At 39.3% G+C, this 24,681-nt stretch overlaps 1 protein-coding gene across 1 annotated transcript in view; it reads right to left on the bottom strand.

The window, feature by feature from the left end:
- The window catches only part of GLT1D1 (glycosyltransferase 1 domain containing 1), a 109,424-nt gene that overhangs the window by 16,428 nt on the left and 68,315 nt on the right, over positions 1–24,681 (bottom strand). Inside the window, exons 9-11 of the mRNA XM_036744799.1 lie at positions 13,896–13,939; positions 13,068–13,188; positions 8,401–8,499 (exon numbers count right to left, since the gene is read on the bottom strand). Coding sequence (XP_036600694.1) covers positions 8,401–8,499; positions 13,068–13,188; positions 13,896–13,939 — 264 coding nt within the window. The remainder of the gene's footprint in view (positions 1–8,400; positions 8,500–13,067; positions 13,189–13,895; positions 13,940–24,681) is intronic.

Genomic DNA, 24,681 nt, shown 5'->3' with positions numbered 1-24,681 from the left:
GACAATTCCCATACCCTGTATAGGGGTCCTAGACAACCTTTGTTGTGAAGGGAGGCTAAACCAATGAAAGCACAGATCTCTGACATACTGGTTCAGACCCACTTCCACTTTTTTAGAAAGGCAGTTTGGTGCCACGGAAGAGCACTGAATCCCAACCTAGGAGGAATTAGGTTCAAATCCTTTCTCTGACACTTACTAGCTGTGCAGATCACTTTAATTTCTCTGAATTTTAAGTTTCTTCAACTGTAAAATCATGACATTAGTAGCACCTACCTCCCTGGGCTGCTATGAGGATCAAATGAGCTTCTGGATTTGCCATTTCTAAAGTGCTACATAAATGTTAGTTATCCCTATTATTCTATTACTGTGAATAACAAATTGGGACTATATTTCTATTTGAGTTGGAATTAAAATTTCATAGTATTGTGAGCTCAAACATTAAACTGTCTGTCAAAACCATAATGACACAGGGAAAAAAAATTACCCAATAACTAAAAATTAATTTAACCTGGAGCTGAACAAATACAAGAATTAGCACACACAAAAATAAAAAGCTTGATCCCACTAAAAGTGTTTCACATAGAGCATATATGCACCCATCTTCTCTTAAATGATGAGGTTTCAGTTTTGAAGGAATGATCAATATCAGTCTTGTCAATATCAACAGGCATCTGTATAGCAGCTCCAATGTACCAGGCATTGTGCCAGATGCTGGGAACAGACCCTGCCTACCTACAACATACATTGGGAAATTCTAGTTCAGATTTTCTATTTTATTTTTTAAGACAAATCACCAGTATCATTTATGGAAATCAGAATCAACTGAAACTCCATCTCTAATCTCCTGACCTTGGCAATGCCTGAAATGCTCTTCCCCTTCCCCCTTCCACTTCTCAGAAACTATGGTTTCCTTCAGAGCTCAGTTCAGATATCACCTACCACGAGAAAACTCTGCTGATCCAAGCTGCTGGTGTCCTCACATATATTTTGCATTTATTCCTATATGTTCATGTTCTCTTCCCTATTTGAATATAAGCTCCTACTTTTTTGTTTGTATTCTCAAGACTTAGGACAGTGCTCAGCATGTAATAAGTGTTTAATAAATGTTTATGGATTGGTTGATTAACAGTATCTAGGACTATGGAAGTAATAGATACACTGTTTTCTGCCCTAGACAGATCAAATCTGGAGCACTGTATTCAGTTCCAGGTTAAAAAAAACAAAAACAAACTTTAGGGCAGAGGCAAGAAGGCCTCTGTAGACCAGAGGGAGTAAAAGGGGTGGAGGAGGAGCATTTTAGCCAAACTCTCCTTTTTCTTTCCTCTAAACAACTTTAAAATAACATATCAAACTGAATTCTGGAGCAGCAGAGCCAATAAAAGTTCAGAGTGAAACATTTCTGGCAACACTAGCAGCAGCAGCAGTACCAGGAGCTCTCTCAGGGATTCGACATCTAGTCAGAAAGAAATGGCAGGAGATACCTATGTGGGAACTGGGGTAAGACTGAGTGCCGTCTAGCAATTCCATTGCCCATTACCCAATTCTAGAGTGCAGTTTCAGGGCATAGAGGACTGCTAGCACTTGTGGTCGCAAGGGAGCAGAGGCTTTTACTGGGTAAGGACCCGAATGCAGACCAGAGGAGCAGTGATCACAGCTCTCCCTAAATCACACCACCTTAGAAGCAACAAAAACTTACAGACTCCCAGAACTAGCTAGGAAAACACCACTGCAAAAAATCCTGAAGTTTGGGACAATGATCCCACTGCCAACACCCTGTCCCAGGTGAACAACGCCCAACTTTAACATAAAGTTCAGAGTCAAGAAACAGGCTTAAAAAATGAGCAAACAACAAAAAAAGAACCTGACTACAAAAAGGTACAATGCTGACAGGGAAGATCAGGACACAAATTCAAAAAAAGACAAGAATGTAAAACAGCTACAAGCAAAGCCTCAAAGAAAAATTGCAGAATGGACACAAATCCAACAAGAATTCCTAGAAAAACTAAAAAAAGAGCTAAAATAGCAAAAACAGAAAAATATGACTTTAAAAACCAAATAAGAATAGTAGAGAAAAAATAGGAAAAGAAATGAGAGCAATGTTAAAAAATTATGAAAAAAGAATTGACAGCTCGGTCAAAGAGGCACAAACATACACACACACACACACACACACACACACACACACACACACACACACACAAACACACCCTGAAGAAAACAACTCCTTAAAAAGCAGAATTGGACAAATAAGAAAAAAAAATAGGTACAAAAATTCACTGAAGAAAACAATTCCTTAAAAATTAGAATTGGTCAAGTGGAAGGTAGTGATTTCACAAGAGATAAAGAAACAAAAAAACAAAGTCAAAAGAATGAAAATATAAAAGAAAATGTGAACTATCTCATTGGAAAAAAACAACTGACCTAGAAAATAAATTGAGGAAAGATAATGTAAGAAATACCTGACTACCTGAAAGCCAATATCAAAGAGAGAGCCTAAACATCATGTTACAAGAAATTATGAAGGAAACCTGTCCTGATATCTCAAAACCAGAAGGTAGAGTAGAAATTTAAAGAATTCACCTATGACCTTTGAGGTCCCAAAATGAAAAATCCCAGGAATACTATAGCCAAATTCCAGAGCTGTCAGGTCAAGGAGAAAATACTATATGAAGTCAGAAAGAAATCACTCAAATATGGTGAAGCTTCAGTCAGTATCACACAAGATTTAGCAGCTAACAATAGAAGGAGCAGAAGGCGTGGAATATTCTATTCTAAGAGAAGGCAAAGGAACCAGGATTTACAAGGAGGAATAATGCACCCAGCAAAAGTGGATATGATCCTACGAGGGTGGGGGAAGAAATGATATTTAATGAAATAGAGGACTTCCAAGCATTCATGATGAAAAGACCAGACTTTAGGAAGGCCCCTGGCAAGCTGAGGAGGATTATCAGGATGATGAAAGCCTTGAGTTCTTGCTCTCTAGGGATAAGCTAAAAGAAATGGGAGTATTTACCCTGGAAAAGAGAAGAATTGAGGGCATATGATAGCTGTCTTCAAGTATCAGAAATATTATTCTGTAAGAGATTAAGACTCAATCAGATTAACCCCTGAGAATGGAAAGAGAAGTGTATGGAAGTTGTGAAGTGGCAAATCTAGGCTTAGTGTCAGGAAAACGGCTACTGAGGAGGAGTATTCTCTTACAGGTACACTGGATTAGATACTTCTGAGGCCATTCCAACTCTTTGGTAATGACTATATGACTCTCAAATTTTCTCCAGACCTGACCACACACCTGTGTGGCAATCCAGGATTTCCAATTTTCTACTAAGTATTGGAAATATCAAAGCACGGATTGGGTGGCTGTACTAAAAGACTGTTGGTTTCACACCCAGCTCTAAGATTTCTATGATTCTTCATGCTCTGCTATCACATCAAATCAGGAAGTATAAAATCAAACTCCATCTATCCTCTGACCCTGTTCCCTTCAATAAGACATTCACGAACATTGTTTTTGCGTCCTCCATGTGCAAGACCCTATTGCTAGTATTCATGGTACAAACATGAGTAACAAAGAGTTGGGGCTGAAATCAAGTCGTCGATACTTAAAATCTATGTGATCATGTGCAAAACATCTCACTTCTCTGGGCATCAGTTTCCTGACTTCTAAATCCAGATGACTAATAACATCCACACCTCATGGGTTATGCTAAGACTCTGGATGATTGGTTTTGGGTAGAAGTATAATATGTAATCTTTTCTATGCTTATGGAATAATCTTATTTTTGAGACATCTGGAAAATAAACTAAGTTACCTTTAAAATTATGTCAATTTATCTGTACTAGATACTCTATTTTATGGCTCTAGGGTTGTCATAAGGATAAAATGAGATGTTTACAAAGCAGTTTGAAAACCTCAAAGCACTCCAGAAGTGCTAGCTGTTGTCATTATGAGACCACAGGGAGAAAAAGAGTATTTTTCAACTCCATAGATGTTGACTATGAAGCACAGTGCTAAGGAGAGCAGGAGCTGAGAACCTGTCCATCACAGGAGAGGGAATGAACATTGGATAGGGGGACACACAGTCTAGGGTCCTGTCAACAAAACAAGTCCAGACCCTCACCAACTCTGACTTCCCCAAGGTCAGAAGCTCTTGGATAGTTCTGCAACTCTGGTGGCTGAGAAAGAATGAGGTCCCTATGGTTGGGACCAGGCAATGGACCAGTTAAGTAATGCAAAAAAATTGAGAAAGAAGATAGATGACCCAGGTGCTACACTGGTGACCTCAGGGTATGCTAGGAATGAGGGGGAAGACCTCTAACATGTTGGGTAGCTTCCTTCAGGAGGATTTAGGAAAAGAACCCCATGGGTTAAGACAACAGATTTGGAGTTTCAAATCTCATCTCTGTTAATCACTACCTATGTGACCTCAACTCTCCAGGCTTCAGTTTCCTCATCGTTCAAAGAAGGGGACTAATCTAGAGGGTCTCTGTCATACCTCTTTGTAGCTTGAAATCTGTGATATATGATCTATGACATCACTGAGGGATTATGATCTGAATTGGAAGAGATCGCCCATACTTATGAATCACGGATCCATTTCTTCCCCTATCTATCTCCACATCAGAACTTATCCATCCCATGTCCTTTTACCAGGATTCTACTCAACTGATAAACTAGTCTACGTGCTAATACCAGTTCATCTCTCTATATATATTTCCCTGCAAGATGATATATTTCAATTTACACAGGAACTCTGCGAAATAAAATCCCATTTCCCAAAGGTTCACTAATAAGAATTGCTAATACTATTATAGATAGTAAAGGAGATATTGGCAACAGGTGATGACTATGATAAGCAGGTAGGTGGTGCGGATAGCGTCCTGAGCCTGGAGTCAGGAAGATGAGTCTCCCTGAGTTCAAGTCCAGCCTCAGACACTTACTAGCCGGGTGACCCTGGGCAAGTCACTTAGCCCTGTTTGCCTGTTTCCTTATCTATAAAATGTGCTGGAGAAGAAAATGGCAAACTACTCCAGTATCTCTGCCACGAAAACCCCAAATGAAGTCACAAAGAATCACATGTGACCGAAATGAAAGAACAACAAGAGGACTGTGATGTCCTTCAAATTATACCACCTTGGTGGCTGCTAGTCCAATGTACAAAAATGGTTCAGATGTTATATGTAAAAATCTCCACCTATAATGGACTGAATTACAGGAAGGGCAAGGGAGAGCTGATGCTGTAGCTATCATAAAAACATCACTAAATGGACTCTCCATATACTCAGGAAGGAAAAACCAGAAAATTGGGTTTTTATTTGTCACAGGTGTGGACGTTTTAAAAGAAAGACTGACAAAATGAAGAAAAGTATTTCAGAGATAGACCAACTGCAGATACACATGATGAATGTGTGATCAAACAGCTCTATAAATAATTGATTCAATTCAACAAATGTTTGTTAAGCCCATGGTTATAGGAAAGATAAAAAAAGATTAAGCCACCACCCAGCCCTCTAGCAATGTGCAGATTAGCAGGCAAGATAAAACATGAAATGACAAGGATCTTAGGCCCCTGGTAGGCACTTCAGAAGAGCTCTAGCGTTCTATGGGAACACAGAAGAAATAAGAAATGACCTAGGTGTGGTCAAGAGAGGTTTTAGAAAGGGCATAGCACTGAACACAGGTCCTTGAGGGATTGGCAGGATATAATAACAGGAGAAGTCGGGGGAAGGAAAGGCATTGTAGGCAGATGGAACCGCATGGATAAAAGCATGGAGGTGAGAGAGTAGAGTGGGTATTTGGGTGAATGAATTAGTTGGTTGGAGTGGGCGTAGAGGCAGATAAAGTAGGAAAATAATAAGAATGATAACAACCAACATTTATATAGCATTTACTATGTGCCAGGCACTGTGCTAAGCACATTACAAATACCACCTTATTTGATCCTCACAACGATCCTGCAAGGTTGGGGCTATTATTATCCCTATTTTACAGATGAGGAAACTGAGGCAAACAGTGTTCGAGTGACTTGCCTAGGGTTACACAGCTAGTAAGGGTCTGAGGCTGCATTTGAAAATGACAAGCTCTGGGCAGGATGACTGGCATAATTATACCCCATCAAACATTACACTCACACTAATAGAGAAGATGCAATGGAATTGAGAGAAAATGAGGACAAAGATCACTCAGAAAGTTACTACAGAAGGAAGTTACTACAGTAAGGAAGTGACGAGAACGATGGGAAGGAAGAAATAAATGAGTAAGATATTTGCAAAGATAGAATCAACAAAGTGATTAGACATGAGCAGGGGTGGGGGAAGGAGAGGAGAGGATGAGGGAGATGAAGGGTAGGGATGGACAGGTTCATCTTGATATATAACACCCTGGCTTCTTTTATAAGTTGAATTACAGGAGAAAAATCACTGTAGTTGCCATGAAGTTAAGATTTCGCCTGAATCCTAAAAATACCTATTATGGTGACATTAACTTTGAAAGCGCAGGTGGCCTCAAAGCTAACACAGAAACCATTATTTACTTATATACCAAATAGATTTTTAAAAGCCTAGTAGTGATGAAACCACTACTTAATCTCACCTGAGTTTCTTAGTTTAGATTTTAATATAACCATAGTCACTGACTTAATTAAAAGGCTTGTTTTTAAAGTAACAGCTGCTATCCTGTGATAGGCAAAGTACGAGCATGTCTATTCAACAAAAAGCCGTGTGAGACATCTGCTGTCTAGCACGAATCTTTCAAAGCGTGTTGGAAGTAAAAAATGCAGAAAGGGCATCAGGAAGCTCAATGCCAGAATCTGACACGCTTTGTAGGAGTCCTATTAAAGGATAGGTATTCCAGCCTGTGGACAGGGTAGGCCTATGCTATGCCTTTGCCATGTGACTAAAGCAGTGACTGGTAAAAAAACAATCATAAACCTCCCAGGCCTAAGATGGCTTTCCAGACATTAAAAGGAACAACCTAACAAGCAGTTACATGAGATCAGAAAAAACCCAATTAGCCTTCCTTCCTCTGTTCCGCACAAGGCCCCACTGAACCCCGACTACAAGTCCTTGCGAAAGATTCTTTCTCATCAGCAAGGTTTCTTCCCTCCTGCCTGTGCTGATGGCAGAAATTGTTTGCATCCAAGAGTACACCTTCATTGGGTATTGAGGATAGCAGGCTCAAGACTATTTTTGAACAATTAGAGGATGGATTAAAATTCATTTAGGGACAATTGAGAAAGCAAACAACCACCATACATCTGTTTGTGTTGCTTGTAATCTTCAAGGGTTAATTTCTATAGCATATTTCTTTGGTTCATAGTTTCAGGTTAATAATCAGAACCTATGTTTTTTTTTTTTTAATTTCAAGTTCTAAAACAAGTCTAAAATTTGTGGTACAGGGGGAAGAATGCTGGATTTGGAGGCAGAGATTGTGGGTTCAAATCCTGACTTTTTAGCCTTACGCTCAGTAAGGTCAGGTCACATAGGCAATCTGGGGCCTCAGTTTCTCCAATTTCAAAATGAAGGGGTTTGACCCAAGGACCTCTGAGGCACTGCAAATCTACAATTTTATGGTCTAGGACCCTAAAATGGAGTTTTCTATTTGTTATCTTCTTTTTCTAAAAATTAATTAATTTATTTATTTTTAGTTTTCACCATTCACTTCCATAAGATTTTGAGTTCCAAATTTTCTCCCCAATCCTCCCCTCACACTAGGACAGTGTGTAATCTGATACAGGCTCTATTTGTATATTCATATTAAACATTTTCACATTACTCATGTTGTAAAGAAGAATTAGAACCAATGAGAAAACAATGAGACAGAAGAAACGAGAGAGAGAGAGAGAGAAAGCAAATAGTATTCTTCCATCTGCATTTAGATGCCATAGTCCTTTCTCTGGATGTGAATAGCATTTTCCATCATGAGTCATTTGGAGTTGTCTTAGATCCTTGCATTGCTAAGCACAGCTAAGTCTATCAAAGTTGATCATAGCACAATATGGCTGTTACTATGTACAGTGTTTTCTTGGTTCTGCTCACTTCACTCAGCATCAGTTCATATAAGTCTTTCCAGGTTTTTCTGAAGCCCGCCTGCTCATCATTTCTTATAGAACAACAGTATTCCATTACATTCATATACTATAACTTGTTCTATTTGTTATCTTCTTCTAGAAAGCTACCTTTCCCTAATGCAGAGTTCACTGTATCTGCCCATGTGAACCTAGTTTAGAGCTTTGATTCATAGAATGAGTTAAGCCATGAACATAGCTTTTCACAGGAGAAAGCAATGCTTTCACTCTCATCTACAGACAGGCAGATCAACCAGAAAGATTATTATTTCCCTTTCAAAAGGGAAATAAACTTTTATTGACATGTTTAGTTAGGCCTAGGTGTGTTTATTACCTGAGGATGGGAGAACAATAATCCTGTCTCTTCATGTTTAACAATGGCTGCATTGCCAGGGATGTTTCTTACCAACACAGGAACTTCCAGGTCCATTGCCTAAAGAACGAAAAGAGGAAAAGAAGACAGGTGGGTTGATAGCAATCATTTTGAGAAGTGTTTGCACAGAGAAGAACCTAATTTGCAAAAGCACTCCCTCCCATTAACTGGACTCCAGAACTTCACAAGAATGCAGCCTTGGGGACTGTTCAGACGTTTCTGCCTGTCACATGTTTGAAAGACACCTGAATTTTTAATCGCTGTAAGCAGATTTGGAAACCTGGAAAGCTCATAGATGAAAACAGCATTCTGGGCACAATTACTGGGGTGACACTGAGAAAACCTACCTCTCAGTGGGTACATTTTAAACTGATTCACCGACAGGTTGGAGAATACATTTTTAATTACCATCATTACTTTCCCTGATGAGTAATTTTCCTCCAGTGCAAGTGGGCTGAGTGCCATGAGGACTGAATGTGTTTCTTTGGCAGGCAGACAGGACAAAGAAGGAACCTGAAAGATCACGCTGATTGTGCACTGAGCATGCCTTCCCTTCCTAAGAATGATAGGTGGAATCACGGACTGATATGTCAAGAACATTCTGAAAAACAGACCATCCAAGGGGTTGATGGGCTGACCCAGCCTTACTCAAGCAGAGGGAGGCCGTGGAGAGAGCACAAGATTTGGATTGAAAGGGCCTGGGTTCGAATTCCAATTCTGCTCCTTATTGCCTTTGGGCAAGACATGTCATTTTGCCCTGGCAATTTCAATTTCTTCATCTACAAAACAGGGATAATAAGACCTCTAGGGCAGCTAGATGGCACGGTGGATACAGCGCAGGGCCTGGAGTCAGAAAGATTCCTCTTTGTGAGTTCAAACCCAGCCTCAGACATTGACTAGCTGTGTGACCCTGAGCAAGTCACTTATTCTTGTTTGCCTCAGTCTCCTTTTCTGTAAAATGAGCTGAAAAAGCAAACCACTCCAGTATCTTTGCTGAGAAAACTCCAAAGGGACTCATGAAGAGTCAGACACCACTGAAAAGCAAATGAACAAGACCTCTAGCACTTAGCTCACAGAAGGATGGGAAGAAGGAAGGAAACCAGCATTTATTAAGTGCCAGCTATGGGCCTGGCACCATCCTAAGTACTTTACAAATATCATATTTGATCCTCACAACAATTATCATCTTCATTTTATAGTTGAAGAAACTGAGGCAGACAGAGATCAAGTTTGTATATGTGTGTGTGCATGTGTGTGTGTGTGTGTGTGTGAGTGCACACACAAATGAACACATAAATTACATAAAATTCTTTTGCAGGGATCAGCAATTATTATTTACAGAAAGAACAGCTGACCCCTTCTTGTTTACCTGGTGTCTGGGAATGAACGAACCTGCTTTGTTGGCAAGCAGCTATACTCTACCAGGCTTCTGCTGGCCAATGTTTTAGGGAATACGACTAAATTAAATGGCTTGATTGGTGTCTTGCATCAGGAACTTTGTTCTGGCAATGACATGGTATCAGGAATTCCATGTTAATAATGAGCTCTCATAATGGGGCTGTAAATTGTTTCCAGAGATGACCAGGCTTATAATCCTAATATATAAATTCCATTAATGGATAACTTTAAAAATCCCAATTTCTCATAGGACTACAGCTCTACGCTGAATGGTCCCTTTCGACTATGGCTGTGACCCAAAAGAATCTGCTTACTTGCTAGAATTTGGCAGTAGGGAGTAAGGTCTATGGTGGAAGAATCTGGGTATATAGACCATAAATATAAATTGGCAATCCATTTATATTGCTTTACTGTGTCTTCAAAATATGTCATAGTGTTTCCGTCAAAGATGGTTTCCACAGCCCACTAAAGAGATATTTTAGTCAATATCTATCCTTCTCCCTGCTACCTAACCAAAACAAAATTTTGGCTGTTATAGGACGATCTCAAAGAGAAGCAAGTTAACAAATAGAATTTTATTTCTTACATGTCTTTTGGAAAATATATCTCACTGAGGGACCAAGAGATTACTTCCTTTGAAGTTAAACAAAAAAACACAAAACACTTATTCAATGATTAAGCATTTTGGGTGAGTTAATTTTAATTTCATATACCTTCTAGGCTTTTTAGACCTGATTTAATTGAAAGTCTAGGGCCAAAGATGGTTTAAGAGTTTTAAGAAGAACAAAAAAATCAACATTTTAAGGCAGTCAGAATAGCCCTGTCTTAGAAAGAAATAAGGTTTGACGGCAATTCACTAAAGAGTTCCACTGAAATGATAGTGGATTGCCGTGTGACATGTATATGCTAGCAAATTACTCGATGAATTCCACCCCATTCCCTCAACAAAATGAAAACTGATTTTTAAAAAGGAAGAAATATATTTACGTATAAGATATCAATTCAACAAAAACCTTATGACTGTTATTGCAAGAATTCACCTTTTCAAGGTTAAAAAAGGTAGCTAAACATTTTATGTCAACAGCTATAGCTAAAAAGCAAATTCCAAAACATAGTAAAGACTAAATACTAGGCTACAGACCTTGGAAATGTTTGGATTCTTGACATCTAGCTGTACGTGAACACTAGGAGAAAACCAAAACAAGTGATTCTGAGCTATGGAAATTTTTCTTATCATCGTAGAGGGAGAAATGGGCAGACCTCTTCTGTCTTTTCCATTTTGTTTTATTAAATGGCATCATATTCAAAGAAAATATCAGATGAACAATGTAGGTTAGTTCTGCTATGACTGGTTTATTTTTTGTCCCCTGCTTCAACTCCATGCAGTTTTAGGAACACCAAGCTCTGGTAAAATAACAGAATGTCTTTTAGATCTTAATGTGAGGGTAACTGGTATCCAGCTGAATAAATAGAAGTATGGTAGAAGTACCTGTGAGAAATAATAACCCAGCAAGGACTGATGCAGACATAATGGAAAATATAAAAGAGAACTCGAAATACAACTGCAAGAAATGCATTTACAGAAACAGAAAATAGGATGCATATGGACAAAAGGTGAGCACTGCTCAGGGAGGCTGTGGAGAGATTTGTGGGCAGTTGGACTTCATGTCCTTCATCTAGGTCTCAGACAGCACGGAGATTTGATGATCTAATCTTTCTGACTTGTGCTCAAACACAAGACGACATTTTATACCTTAAGTTAACGAATATTTGAGAGCCCTCTTTGGTAGGTTAGAGGAGACGAGCAAAATAGGTCTCGTATGCTGTCCTATTATAAAATACTATATTTAGAATAGTAAATTAAGCATAGTCCTGGAAGGGCTCTAAAATGATGGGTTTATTTATCTGATACTCAATGAAGAATAACGGCTGATTTTATCAGGAGTTACTTAAGGACCTTCCACCCTGAGATTACCCTCCAGGATGCTAGAACATGTTGAACTGAAAAACAAAGCATGGAAAATGCTTGCTATTAGGGAAAATACTAGTGACTTACTGCACCCTACCACCTACCCAAGGTATAAGAAGAGTAACTGAAATTTCTGTAGCTTCTAAGGGTTTCTAGAGGATTTTCCATATATGATCACATTGAGGCTCACACTAACCCTTTGAATAAGGCTGGGATAGCCAGCTGTTTTGGGGGGTGAGATTTGCTGTTATATAAGACATGATTTTTCTGATGGATTAAATTTAGGTATAAGGTATGTTTCTCTATATGAAAGTCATTTTGCTAAAGTTGTAGTACTAGTATTTAGTAGCACAACTTTTTTATTCCAGAAATGCACTGTCCATCATCTGTACTCCTGGCTTATTAATGGTAACTCCTCAGATATGGAGAGCACTAGTAATCTCACAAGGCAAGATCTCCCATATTACACAAAACTTGGCTAAAGCAGAGGAGGCTGTATCATTGTCTATCATGGCTGAATATGGAAACATTGAAGATGTTCATATATGACCCCTATTACACCTTCATCAAAGCTCCATGAGTGTCATCTCCAGAGGCCTATTAGTCTTTAGTGTGTCCTTCCCAAAGAGGTTGGTCATTGGTACTAATGAGTATTAAAAAATACAGAAACCTAACCCAGTAGGAAGGTCTCTTCTTGCTCTCTGCTCGAAGTCCAGCATTGTCATGGGTAAACAGAGGATCAACCAGGTTGATAACTACTAGGATTCCCCTTCCCAACTACCATTTTTTTCCCCAGATTTGACCAAACCACTGCTCAGAACTGTCTTATCAGTCTCTAAAACTTCAAAGTAGGTAGTAGAAGGAAAAAATATGCCATCGATGGCATATTTATAAAATTTACAGATGACATTGTTCTATCAGAAGCACACCATTTTTATGCCTGAGTTCTTACTCAGACCTCTCTTAAGTCGGCTTCTTTCCCAAACAAAGATATTTGCAGGGACAGAAAGGCACTGAGCGCACTCTTGGTTTTATTTTATTTTGTCCCTTGAAAAGGGAAGTAGCAATAAGAAATTAAGTGATTTATTTAAAATATCAACTATGGAAAAGTTCCTTTTAGACTCCAGAAAACACAGCATCGCCCTCTCAATTGTGAAATGGGCAGAACTTTATTGACAAAGACTTCACCTCTATAAATAAGCCAAGGAGTGACGGGCAATTTCAGGTTCCTACATTCAACCATCAAGTGATATATAATTACCTCCAGAACTGCAGCCGACATTCCTTCTGAAATGGAGCTATTCACAACAGCGAAGCAATTTTTCACAATGGCGTGAAGATCTTCTCGAGACATCTCCCCTATCAGTTGTACCCCAGCTGCCCTAGAAATTAAGCAAGTCATGAAGGGCATCTCCCTCAACTTTCTTGCAGGGGTGGGAAAAGATAAGAAAATGCCATAAGTAAACAGATATTATGACCAATTCAAGGCAGCTGGCAGTACAGTAGAGACCTGGACGTGGAGTCAGGAAGCTTGAATTCAAATCTGGCTTCATATACTAGCTGTACGACCCTGGCCAAGTCACCTCGCCCTTTTGCCTGTCTCAGTTTCCTCCCCTGTAAAATGAAGATAAGAGCACCTATCTCATAAGGTTGTTGTGCGGACCAACTGAGATAATACGTATAAAGCACTTAGCACAGTGCCTGCCACATAGTAAATGCTACACAAATGCTAGTTATGTATTGTTATTATCATTATTCTGCACTCAAAGTTGTATGAAGATGGTGACCCAGATTTCTACTGGGGAAACCTCTTTATGCATTTCTCTCTCTTCAAGTCCATATGGAGGGAGGGAAGTACAGGTTCAAAGTGCCCCTGTGATAGAAAAGCTAAGGAAATCTCACATTCAAAGCCCAGTTTCGGTACTTATCTTTTAAAATTAGCTCCTAGGACTGCTGCCATCTGTTCTGAAATATATGACGATAACAGACGAACTCTGGCCTGCTGCCTTGTTGGTACTTTGAAGGAAGGCTAGAAAGATGGTTTCGCTATTTTTCTCTCTTTAGGTGTACAGCAGGACAATCCCCCTACCTTTTCACTCTGGCTTTCACTTCTCTTGTAAACACTGGATCAACCTAGGAGAAGGAAATAAAGAACAGTCTGAAAAACGCCACACAGTGAATTGTCACATACATCTCTACATGGTTACTTCATACATGAAGGACAGAAGCAGGTCTAACGAGGCAAGAAAAGGCAGCTACTTTCTTACATTCAAGTCAAAAGATGCCCAGAAATCAGGCAAGGGGAAGCAAAATTGAACAATAAATCAATCGATAAAGTCTTTTCACCCAACCAAAAGCATCCTCCAGAGAGGAAGGACCATGTCAAAAGAGTATTCGGCCACAGTTTGAAGCAAATGAAACCTCAAGGAGCAACAGAATGTTTCAGCCAAGCCAAAATATCCATCATGTAATGGACAGGAGGGCTAAATTTAGAATGAAAGGACCTAGATTCAAAAACCAGAATCTGCATATTTAATACTTATGTGACCATGGGCTAGCTACTGCCCCCCTGTGGGCCACATTTTCCTTAGCTGTCAAGTCAGAAGCTTGAACTAACTGGCCTCTAAATTCTTTTCTCATTCTAAATAATTCCAATTCTAAATTCTATGATTAGAGTTGATTTTTTTCTAATATGAAATCACACTGAAATTAAGTCAACACTACTAAGACTGCACAAGAGCTAAGTGAACGAAGATCAGGAAAGACTAACACTGGGTTTTCTTTTTAAATGATGGGTTTTTTTTTTAATTTTCTGTAACTAGCAATATACAACTACATAATTATGCTCAGTCTGTCAGGGAAGATAATGGAATTGGCTAAATATAGGCCAGAGATCTTGACTTCCATTCCAGGCAAAATTCTAGATTGTATTATCCTTTATTGGGATGGACAGCTAGAAGAGGCCACAGCTCACAAAGCCCAAACATGGTTTCATCAAGAACAGGGCACTACAGACCAAGAACAGATCGTGCCAGACTAACTTCATTTCTTTATTTCCGTTCTAATAAAGTACTTGGTAACTGACAGATCTAGGAAACGCAGCAGAAATAATTTACTAGGATTTTAGCAAAGCTTTTGGTAAAATCTCTCACGATATTGTGCTGGAAAAGAAGACAAGATGTGAGCTAGACAACAATATAATTTTAGATGGACTTAGAAATGACTAAATGGCTAGGCCAAAAGAATAATGCCTTTGTGTTGGTTAGGAAGGAGGGATCCAACAGAATTTCCCAGTGGCTTGTGATCTGGCCCTGTGCCTGTGCTATTTAATTTTTTTTTTTTACTGATGTCTTCAGTGAAGGCATTGATGGCGTATTTATAAAATTTGCAGATGACATTGTATTTCTGTTGAGGGTACCACCATCTTTCCAGTCATATAGGTTCATAACCTCAGAGATGGCATCTGTTCTTCACTCTCACCCTCCATATCTAATCAGATGCCAAGTCTCGTCAATTCTACCCCTACAGCATTTCCTCCCATCCATCCCTTCCCCTCCCTCCGCTCACACAGCTACCATCCTAGTTCAGATCCTTATTGGCCATCACCTGGATTATCCCAACAGCTTCCTAATTGGTTTCCTCACCTCAAGTCTATCCCCAAAAGTATGGCTAGAAAACAGGTAATCCGAAAAGCACCTAGGAGTTACTGTGGACAGCAAGGTCTGTCTGCGTCAACAATGTGACTTAAAATTAGGCTGCATTAAGAGAGTCCAAGTCAGGAGTTACAAAGCAATAGTCCCATTGTACTCTACAATGGTAAGAATACATCTGGAGTAGTGCATTCAGCAGTTCTGAGTGCCACATTTTAGGAAGGGCATTGGTAAGAGTCAATATCCATAAGTAGATGACCAGGATGGTGCCATATGAGGATGTAGAACTTTGGATGAAGAACTATGGATTCCCTGGAAGAGGGAAACCAAATGAGGACAGCGAGAGGGAGACCGTAGCCCTGTTCATGCTTTACAAGGACCATAGTCCTGTCATGTGGAAGGACTGGCTTGTTCCCAGGAGGAAGAAGTGGGACCAATGGGAGGAAGTTGCAAAGAGGCAAAAAGGAAGAACTTCCTGACAATAAGAGCTATCTCAAAGTGGAACAGCTCAGGAAGTAGTGGGTTCTCCCCTCACTTCAAGTCTTCAAGCAAGACTGGATGACCACATGACAGGTTGAGGACAAGTTTTCAAGCTCCAAAACTGGTTGGCCTAGATAACTACGATTCCAAATATAAAATCTGGTGATTCTGAGACTCCCAATTTCAAATTCTTCTTCCATTACATATCTAGGGATCAAAGGCTTAATAAGCATGTTTCCAAAAGGATCTATTACAATAACCACTTCTCATTCTCAAGACTGATTCATACAACAGTGCTTCCCAAACAGTCAAATTTAGAGCACGCAATTCCCTACCCTCCAAAAGCTTGCAATCTTGTAGGGGAGATAAAACCAAGTGAATACAATCTAATTAAGGGTGAGTTACCTGAATTCTATTACAGAAGACTTTCTAGGAAGTAATAAGACTAAGATTATTGTAGCAAATGGAATTTTATCTAAATCCACAAGCATGTAAGAGAAAGTGTCAAATGTGTTTAGCTACTTCAATAACTGCTATCATCATTCTCGTGAACTCTCCAAAGCTTAGTAATAAAGATATTCCTTAATGCCTTGAAGGCAATTTCTTTTTAAATAAAGACCTGTCATTTTTCTCCCATTTCAACCAAATCATAAATATAATCTACCAATTCTTCCAATACTTGAGAACCTAACTAAAATTCTATTTGCTGAAGAGCCAAATTTAGCAGAGGGTAGATCTTGTTCCCAGCATGTAGTAAGTTTACTTCCTAGAAGTACAGAGAGAACTTAATTAAAAGACCTTTTCAACTGCAACAAAAGTTCCACAGCAGGAACCTCCAGGGCAGATTTCGAACCAGCATCTGTTTAGCACATCTGACTCATCTAAATACAACTAACTCTTCGGCATCATAATAGAGGTGTCTGCTTTTTCTCCAATAAATTTACTCCTTCTCCAGTTGCTATCCACGAGTACAACCAAAGAAAGACAAAGGTGAAGGCAAAAATCTGTAAATTGATGGGAGCACAACAAAAAAATGTCAGTTTCCTTGTGAAGGATGAGAGTGTGAACATGTTTAGCTAATATTCTATTCCTAGTACCATCTTTATTTTTGTCAGTGATGAGCTAGTAACACAATCCGATTGAAATCGAATCTCATTGACACATTGTACCTACAAGGAGCTTCAAATACAGTGGTTGCAAAAGAGAGGATGGCAATCCAGAAGTATAAATGCTGTTTATGCTGACAAAATGCCGTTGTGAACTCCAAGTATTTCATTTCACAGATGATTCTCGAACAAAGTGTGTAGCGGATATTTGAATTCGCTTTGGTTATTTTTTAACTTGTGAATTTTCAGACAGCTTGGGTGATACAGCAGTTGTTTTCTTTTTTTTTTCTTTTCTTTTTTAACCTTGAGAGGCTGGTGAAGTGGTAAAAACTCATCTGTATCACTTAAATGATTAAATCGCTTTGGAAGCATAAAACATGAAGTTGTGATACATTTGAAAGACACTTCTAAAAACTTTTCTCAAATGTCTTTCAAGCCTAAAAACAGTTTTGAAATAGTTCTGCCCAAGTTACATAACAGTAGGTTCATTAAAACTATGGAAAACCTACTCATCTGTTGCTATGCCATAACCCAGACATTTATTTCACCCAATACCGTTCGCCAGCTTTCTCCATCTGGAAGCGAAGGCTTTCATCTCTGCCAACTCAAATGCTACCGGCTCCATTCCTGCTCTGCTGGTCACCACCTCTCCATACACTCTCTCCCCCTCCTCCTGAACTCTGTACAATTTTTGTGACACACTTCATCTATTACCTGCATCCTAATTATCCACTTTGTCTCCCCACTTTAATTTGAAGCTATTGCTGTTCTATAGACTGAGTAACTGCTTAACATACAGCACAGGACCCTACCACAGAACAGGCACTAAGAAAACATTTGATGAGTGAGTAAATAGATGATTCAATCACTCGCCAGTCCAACCAATTTAGGGAAGCCTTCCAAAGCTCATTATAAGATCAATCTGTTGGATCAATGGGTAAGTCAGCTTAGAAAAGATAGCATTCTGAATTGTAAGGGATTCTGTGAATTATTTTATGATTATTTCCTATTAACATTCATACTTCACAGTACTTCCTCACATTTATAAATGCTAGTACAGTGTGGGAATACTGAGTCACTTAGCCAGTCACTTAGCATTTATGGAGCATCTACTATGTGCCAGGCACATAGGAGATACAAAGAAAGGCAAAAAAAAAAGTTCTCACACTCATCTTCTTACAGGGGAGACATGAAAATAAATATGTGCATGCAAAGTATGTACAAAGTAGATGGAAGGTAACCTCTGATCCTAAATTTAGATTACAGAAAAAGACTTCAAACTCCTATTCCACTCCTCCCTCTGAGCAAAACAAACCATTATTTGCTTCTTGCATGGTTTCCTTATTCTCTTTGACCTCTTCACCTGGCCTCTTTGTCCTCAACACCTTCAAAATGATCACTACATTTCTTGATTCCCTTCTTAGAAAGCAAAAGGCTGAGGTTCAGGTGTGGGAAGTCCAAAGTCAACTGAAGGCAGCCACTGTTTCCTAGGTTCACTCCAAGCTCTCCACTCTCTAGGGCCTGGGATGAGTCAGCAAGCATGTGCAATAATTCTGGGAAATTCCTGGCTCTGGGAACATACTCCCTCACCAATGGGCAACACCATCCACCAAAATTCTCTTCTAAGGGAACAGCTGCATGATATACTAGACATATCAATGACACAACCAGAAACAACTAGAAGCAGCAGGTCAAGCTTCAGAGAAGCAGATTTAAGTTTGATGTCAGGAAGAAAAAAGGGACTAACGACAGAGCTGTTCAACATGGCCCAGGTCATAAAGTATCAAATTCTCCATCACTGGAATTCTTCATCACTGGAAGTAAAGGTTGCATCACCACTTGTTGGGCATGTTATGGAAGGCATTTATCTGGGTCAGGATGAGAGCCTTCAAGATCCTTTCCAGCACTGAAAATAAGAATTCCGATGAAGTTTACTCTTGTTTTCCCATTTTTGTCTTATACACATGAATTAGGTGATATGCCTAATTTTTAAAATTTTCTTTCAAAAAAAATGAAAGTTGAATATCACATATGGATAGGCCCAAGATAAATTAGTCTCGTATGTAAATAGATATACACACTCAAGTGCAGGAAGATGGTTCCTCTAATTCTACAAATATTTATTGGGAAACTACTGTGTGTCAGACTGTGTTTTTACTCTCCTCTAAACATTAAGACTTTGCTTAATCTATTTCTTTGTTTTCTAAGATGTTCATTCTGGATTTTGTTCTTGTGATCATTTATTTAGAACACAATTCATTTAAGAACAAGTGAATCAGACCTTAAAAGACCAATGAAATGCTTTACATCTTAACTACAGGCATAAGCACAATCTTTAAGGGTGAAAATCAAACTGCTTTATTCCATTTCTAGTTTTACCTTTTATTTGAGGTCATTTTTCAGCTCTCTTGGTGCAGCGGATATGAACAAAATGCAAATTCAAAATGAAGGGTAGGCATTTTGACTTAATGAAAACACATTAGGACATTTTAAAAGGCAATAGCATTATAAACAAAAAAGAAAATCCTTATTTCCTCCATGGGTGTGTGTTTTCTAATTTAAAAAAAAAGCTTCTGTTTTCAGGGTTAAAGAAAATAAACTTGGATTTGGTCAGGTAGGTTGAAAGATTTCCTGTGATAATTTCTTGCATCATGCTTCCATATTGTACTATTTATCATGGAGCCTCAGAAAATATATCCATTCATGACTCTCTTACAAGCTGGAGCAATATAGGAATTAAGATGTGTGAATTAAGAATAAAAGGAACTTTAAAAAAAAAAAAGGAAGGAAGGAGGGAGAGAGAGAGAAGAAGGAAGGAAGGAAGGAAGGAAGGAAATACCAACAGCAAATTATACTGGTTTCTCTTTTATATAGATCTAAAACAAATGGTTTATGCTGTAAATATGGTTGATATAGGGCATGGCCACAGTTTATAAATTTTCCTTTGCTGGAAACTATACTAAATAGCAACATTAATTCTCATACCATAAATGTGGTGGAATGAAGTGAATGCTGTACTTGAAGCCAGAGGACGTTGGCTCTGCTACTTAGTCTCTTTGCTTTTGGACAAGTCACTTCAAATCTCTGGCCTCAGTTTCCAAGTCTAAAGTGAAGCAATTTAGAGTTAGCATGATTTCTAAGGTTCCTTCCAGCTCTAACATTTCATGACTCCACGCAAGTTAAAAAACAGACAAATATCCATGTTTTAAACTTGGTAATGTCACAGCCTGGCCCTTTGGGAAGTTAGCTGAAGCAATGCTGGGAGGAGCAATGCTGAGGCAGGCGTAAAGCACAGAAAGAGGCTGCAGAGCCCTGTCTGTCTAGCAGCGTGAGAGCATTACCCCTTCCAAGAAACCTGAGGTCAGGGAGGATGCTCTGGAACAGGGTGAGGCCATAAAGACAGAACCAATGGGTTGTGGACATAACTTCTTGGAATTAGACTTTACATCTCCCACCCCTTTATAGAATCACAGACTTTCAGGGGAATCTATATCTACATCTATATCTATATCTATATCTATATCTATATCTATATCTATATCTATATCTATATCTATTTCTATATCTACATCTATATCTATATCTGAAACAGGAGCCATTGTACAATATCCCGGACAAATAGTCACTGGACTTGTGCTTAAAGATCTTAAGGGAGAGAAAACCCACTATCCTCTGGGGCAGCCCCTGTCACTCTGGGTCATATCTAATTATTAGGAAGTTTTCCCTTACATCAAGCCTGAATTTGCATCTTTAAGAATTCTGCCCATGATTCCTAGTTTTGTCTGTTAGGATCACAACAATGCTTACTCTACCTTCCGGTTGCTGGCCTTTAAAATACTGAAGATGATTATCACATCCTCCCCATGGCTTCTCTTCTCCAGGCTCAACCTCTCCGGTTCCTTCAACTGACCTCAGAGGGCAAGAACATGAAGCCCTGCACTGTGCTGGCTACCCTCCTCTGGATGCTCTCCAGCTTACCAGTGTCCTCCTTAAACCACGACACCCAGAACTGAACAAGATACTCCATATGTGGTCTGAACAACTCAGAGTATAGCAGGCCCATGACCTCGTTACCTACTTAGATGCTATCTTCTCTTTATGCAGCCTCAGGTTGTGTTACTTTTCTTGGCTGTTACTCATAATAGGCCAGGAGACCACATAAGCCTCAGGATCTTTTTCAGACAAACTACTAAGGAATCATGACTGTCTACACCTTGCATTTATGAGGTTGATTTTTAAACCCAAATTTAAGACTTTACATTTTTCCCTATTAAATGTCATTTTATTCAATTGTGCCTAATATTCTAGCCTGTCAAGATCTTTTTGAATCCTTACTGTCATCCAGAGTCTTAGCAGATTCATTATTGATAAGCATATCACCGATGACTTTATCTAAGTCACTAATTTTAAAATAATGATAATAAGCAGCAGCACAAGGCTAAACACCAACACTGGAGCCCCCTACTGAAGACCTAGCTTCCCAGCTGACACCGAATCATTAAAAACTACCCTTTGGGTTCAGCCATTCAACCAATTTCCAACTTCCTGAACCATTGTCTAACCCACACAGCAATGACCTTTGCTCAAGAAGAGCCTACAAAACTTTATCAAATGCTTTGCTAAAATCTGGATAAACTATGTCTGAGGCACTGTCCTGACCTGGAAATCTTATAATCCTGTCAAAAAAGAGAAAATAACATTAGTCTGGCATGACCTATCCTCGATGAGGCTTCTATGCTGGCTGTATGTGATCAATGCTTCCTTTTCTAGACGTTCACTAATCAGATTTCTAATGGTACATACTACAATTTGCCCTGATCTTCATATGCCCTGTGTCCAATTCCATTCAATCAACTCACCTACAAAAGATATGGAGATAGTCTGGGGAAGAATGGAACAGATCCCGCACCCACTTTCTATTACAATCTACCATTTTCCTTTAGCTTACTTTCTGGTTTTTTATCAGTCTTCTCACAATTTTAGACTAGGAAAATATATGAAAGGTCACAGAAAAGCATCTGCAGCTCTCTGAAGAAAGAGATGCTGCATAAGAAGAAACTATGAATTAAGAGACTTGAACAAATTTCCAAAGCACATTAAATTGGGCTTTGCCATTTTCTAGGTGCTGCTGTATGGATAAAGAAGCCACGCCTACACGTGAACTGGGATTTGAGCATGTTTCTCTAAACTGAGAAGCATTTCCAGACATGCAATCTTTGCCACAGATTAGAACAGGCAAAGAACAGAAGCAGAGGGAAGTAATAAAGGCCCATCTTCAAGAAAGCTCTGCCTCATGGGCATGTGACAAGAGACAGAAGCCAGTATTTAATGGCAAAAATCACTGCTTCTTGGCAGAGATTTATGACAGGAAAGAAACATATAAAGCACCCAACCATTAGAGCTATCCGAAAATAGAATCTGCTATTCGGGGGGAGAGAGGCACGTCTGATTAGGGGGAAGGGAGAAGGAAAAAGTATTCATATAACACCTACTACATGCCAGTCACTGTGTTAAGTGGTTTTTACAAATATTTCATTTGATCCTCACAACAGTCTGGGAGGTAGGTGCTATGATTATCTGCATTTCACAGATGAGGAAACTGAGGCAAACAGGGTTAAGCAACTTGCCCAGGGTCACACAACTAGTAAGTGTCTGAGGCTGGATCTGAACTCAGGTCTTTCTGACTCCAGGCCCAACACTTTATCTACTGTGCTACCTGCTGCCGCCTCAAGGTCTTCAAGCAAAAACTAGATCAGGGGTGGGGAACCTGCAGCCTCAAAGTCATATGTGGCCTTCTAGGTGCTTGGGCACGGCCTTTTGACTGAGTCCAAGTTTTAGAGAACAAATCCTTTTATTAAGGGGATTTGTTCTGTCAAGTTTGGATTCAGTCAAAAGGGCTGCACTTGAGGACCTAGGGGGCCACATGTGGCCTCGAGGCTGCAGGTTCCCCACCCCAGGCTAGATAATCTCTAGCTGAGGATGATCTAGACAGGATTCTTCTTCAAGGACAGAGTGGATATTATTTCCCTTTAAGTTCTGAGATTTGATGATTACAGCCACCATGTTACAAAACTCCCTGTTATAAGAACAAAAGAACATTTCAGAAAATGAGTCCAACGTCATCGAGATTAACAGTGTCTAAGGTAAAAAGGCATTAATCTTCTTTAGCTAGTATTCACCTCTGTCATTAGTCATTAGCCACTAGAATGAAATTAATTTCTGAAAATATTCAAGGAATCAACTACTTTCAAGGCAGAAATTGTATCTACAATAGATCTTTACATCTATTCTTCTTGCAAAAAAAAAATGACAATGTTAATTAATGTCAATAAAACCCACCTAAGCATTCATTCATTCAAAAAGCCTTTGTTCCCATTGGTGTGTAGACCAGTCAAACTGGTCCACTCTCTGGATTTATTTGTAAAAATCACTGCTTCCTGGCAGAGATTTATGACAGGAACAAAACACAGAAAGCAGTCAACCATTAGCGCTATCCAAATATGGAAGAGGAGGAGGAAGGTGTGATCACAAGAAAGGGAAAGAAAGAGAAGGGGGAAAGGAAGGAGAAGGGAATTGCATTTATATGGCATATTCTACATCCCAGCTATTGTATTGGCTGTCCAGATGTTTAATGTTGACCTGAATGCACCATGCATCTGTCTGACCGTATACCTTTGCTCGTCAGTCCCCTACACCTGAAATATCCTCCCTTACTCCCTTCACTGGTAAAGTTCTACCCATCCTTTAAAGCCTAATTTGAATACTACCTCATACCCAGAGGAAAGTGGCCCTTCATTCCCCAGATTAGTCATGAACTTCTTTCTCAAAATCCATAAAACCATTTTGTTCACAACTCTTTAATGCCCTCATCATCTAATGGTATACATTATTATTATCATATATTAATGTCTTATCCTTCCTCAAGCTTCATGAGGACAAGAACAATAGCTTATTTAAATCTGGGCAGCTGGGTGAAAAAGTGAATAGAATGCTAATCCTAGAGTCAGGAGTTCAAATTGGCCAATTACTAGCTAGGTGACCCTGGGCAAGTCACAACACCTGTTTTGCTCAGTTTCTCTCAACTGTAAAATAGGAATAATACTAGCACCTACTTTACAGGGTTGTTCTGAGGATCAAATGAGATAATATTGGCAAAGTGCTTAGCAGTACCTGGCACATAGTAGGCGCTACAAAAATGTTTGTTCTTTTCCCCACTACATTGTCAACGACTCCCAGCTCTCAGCCCAATGCTTCATGCCTATTGAGTATTTTTTTAATGTTTGTTGAATGAACCAAGCATGAAAGTTGTCAGAAGAATTAAAATCAATAAATGCTTATTAAGTGGACACTACATACAAAATCAGTACGGCTAGGTGGCTCAGCAGATACAGTGCCAGGCCTGGAGTTAGGAAGATTCATCTTCCTGAGCTTGAATCCTGCCTCAGACACTAAATAGTTGTGGGACCCCAGGCAAATCACTTAACCTTTTTGCCTCAGTTTCCTCATCTGTAAAATGGGCTGAAGAAGGAAATGGCAAAACTATTCCAGTATCTCTACCAAGAAAAGTCCAAATGTGGTCACATAGAGTCGGACAGGACTGAAATATGACTGAATAACAATAACAACACACAAGGTCCTC

Source organism: Trichosurus vulpecula, chromosome 1 (assembly GCF_011100635.1).
Source record: "Trichosurus vulpecula isolate mTriVul1 chromosome 1, mTriVul1.pri, whole genome shotgun sequence".
NCBI lineage: Eukaryota > Metazoa > Chordata > Mammalia > Diprotodontia > Phalangeridae > Trichosurus > Trichosurus vulpecula.
The sequence above is the reverse complement of the archived record's forward strand: the minus strand, read 5'-3'. Positions and strand labels throughout refer to the sequence as shown.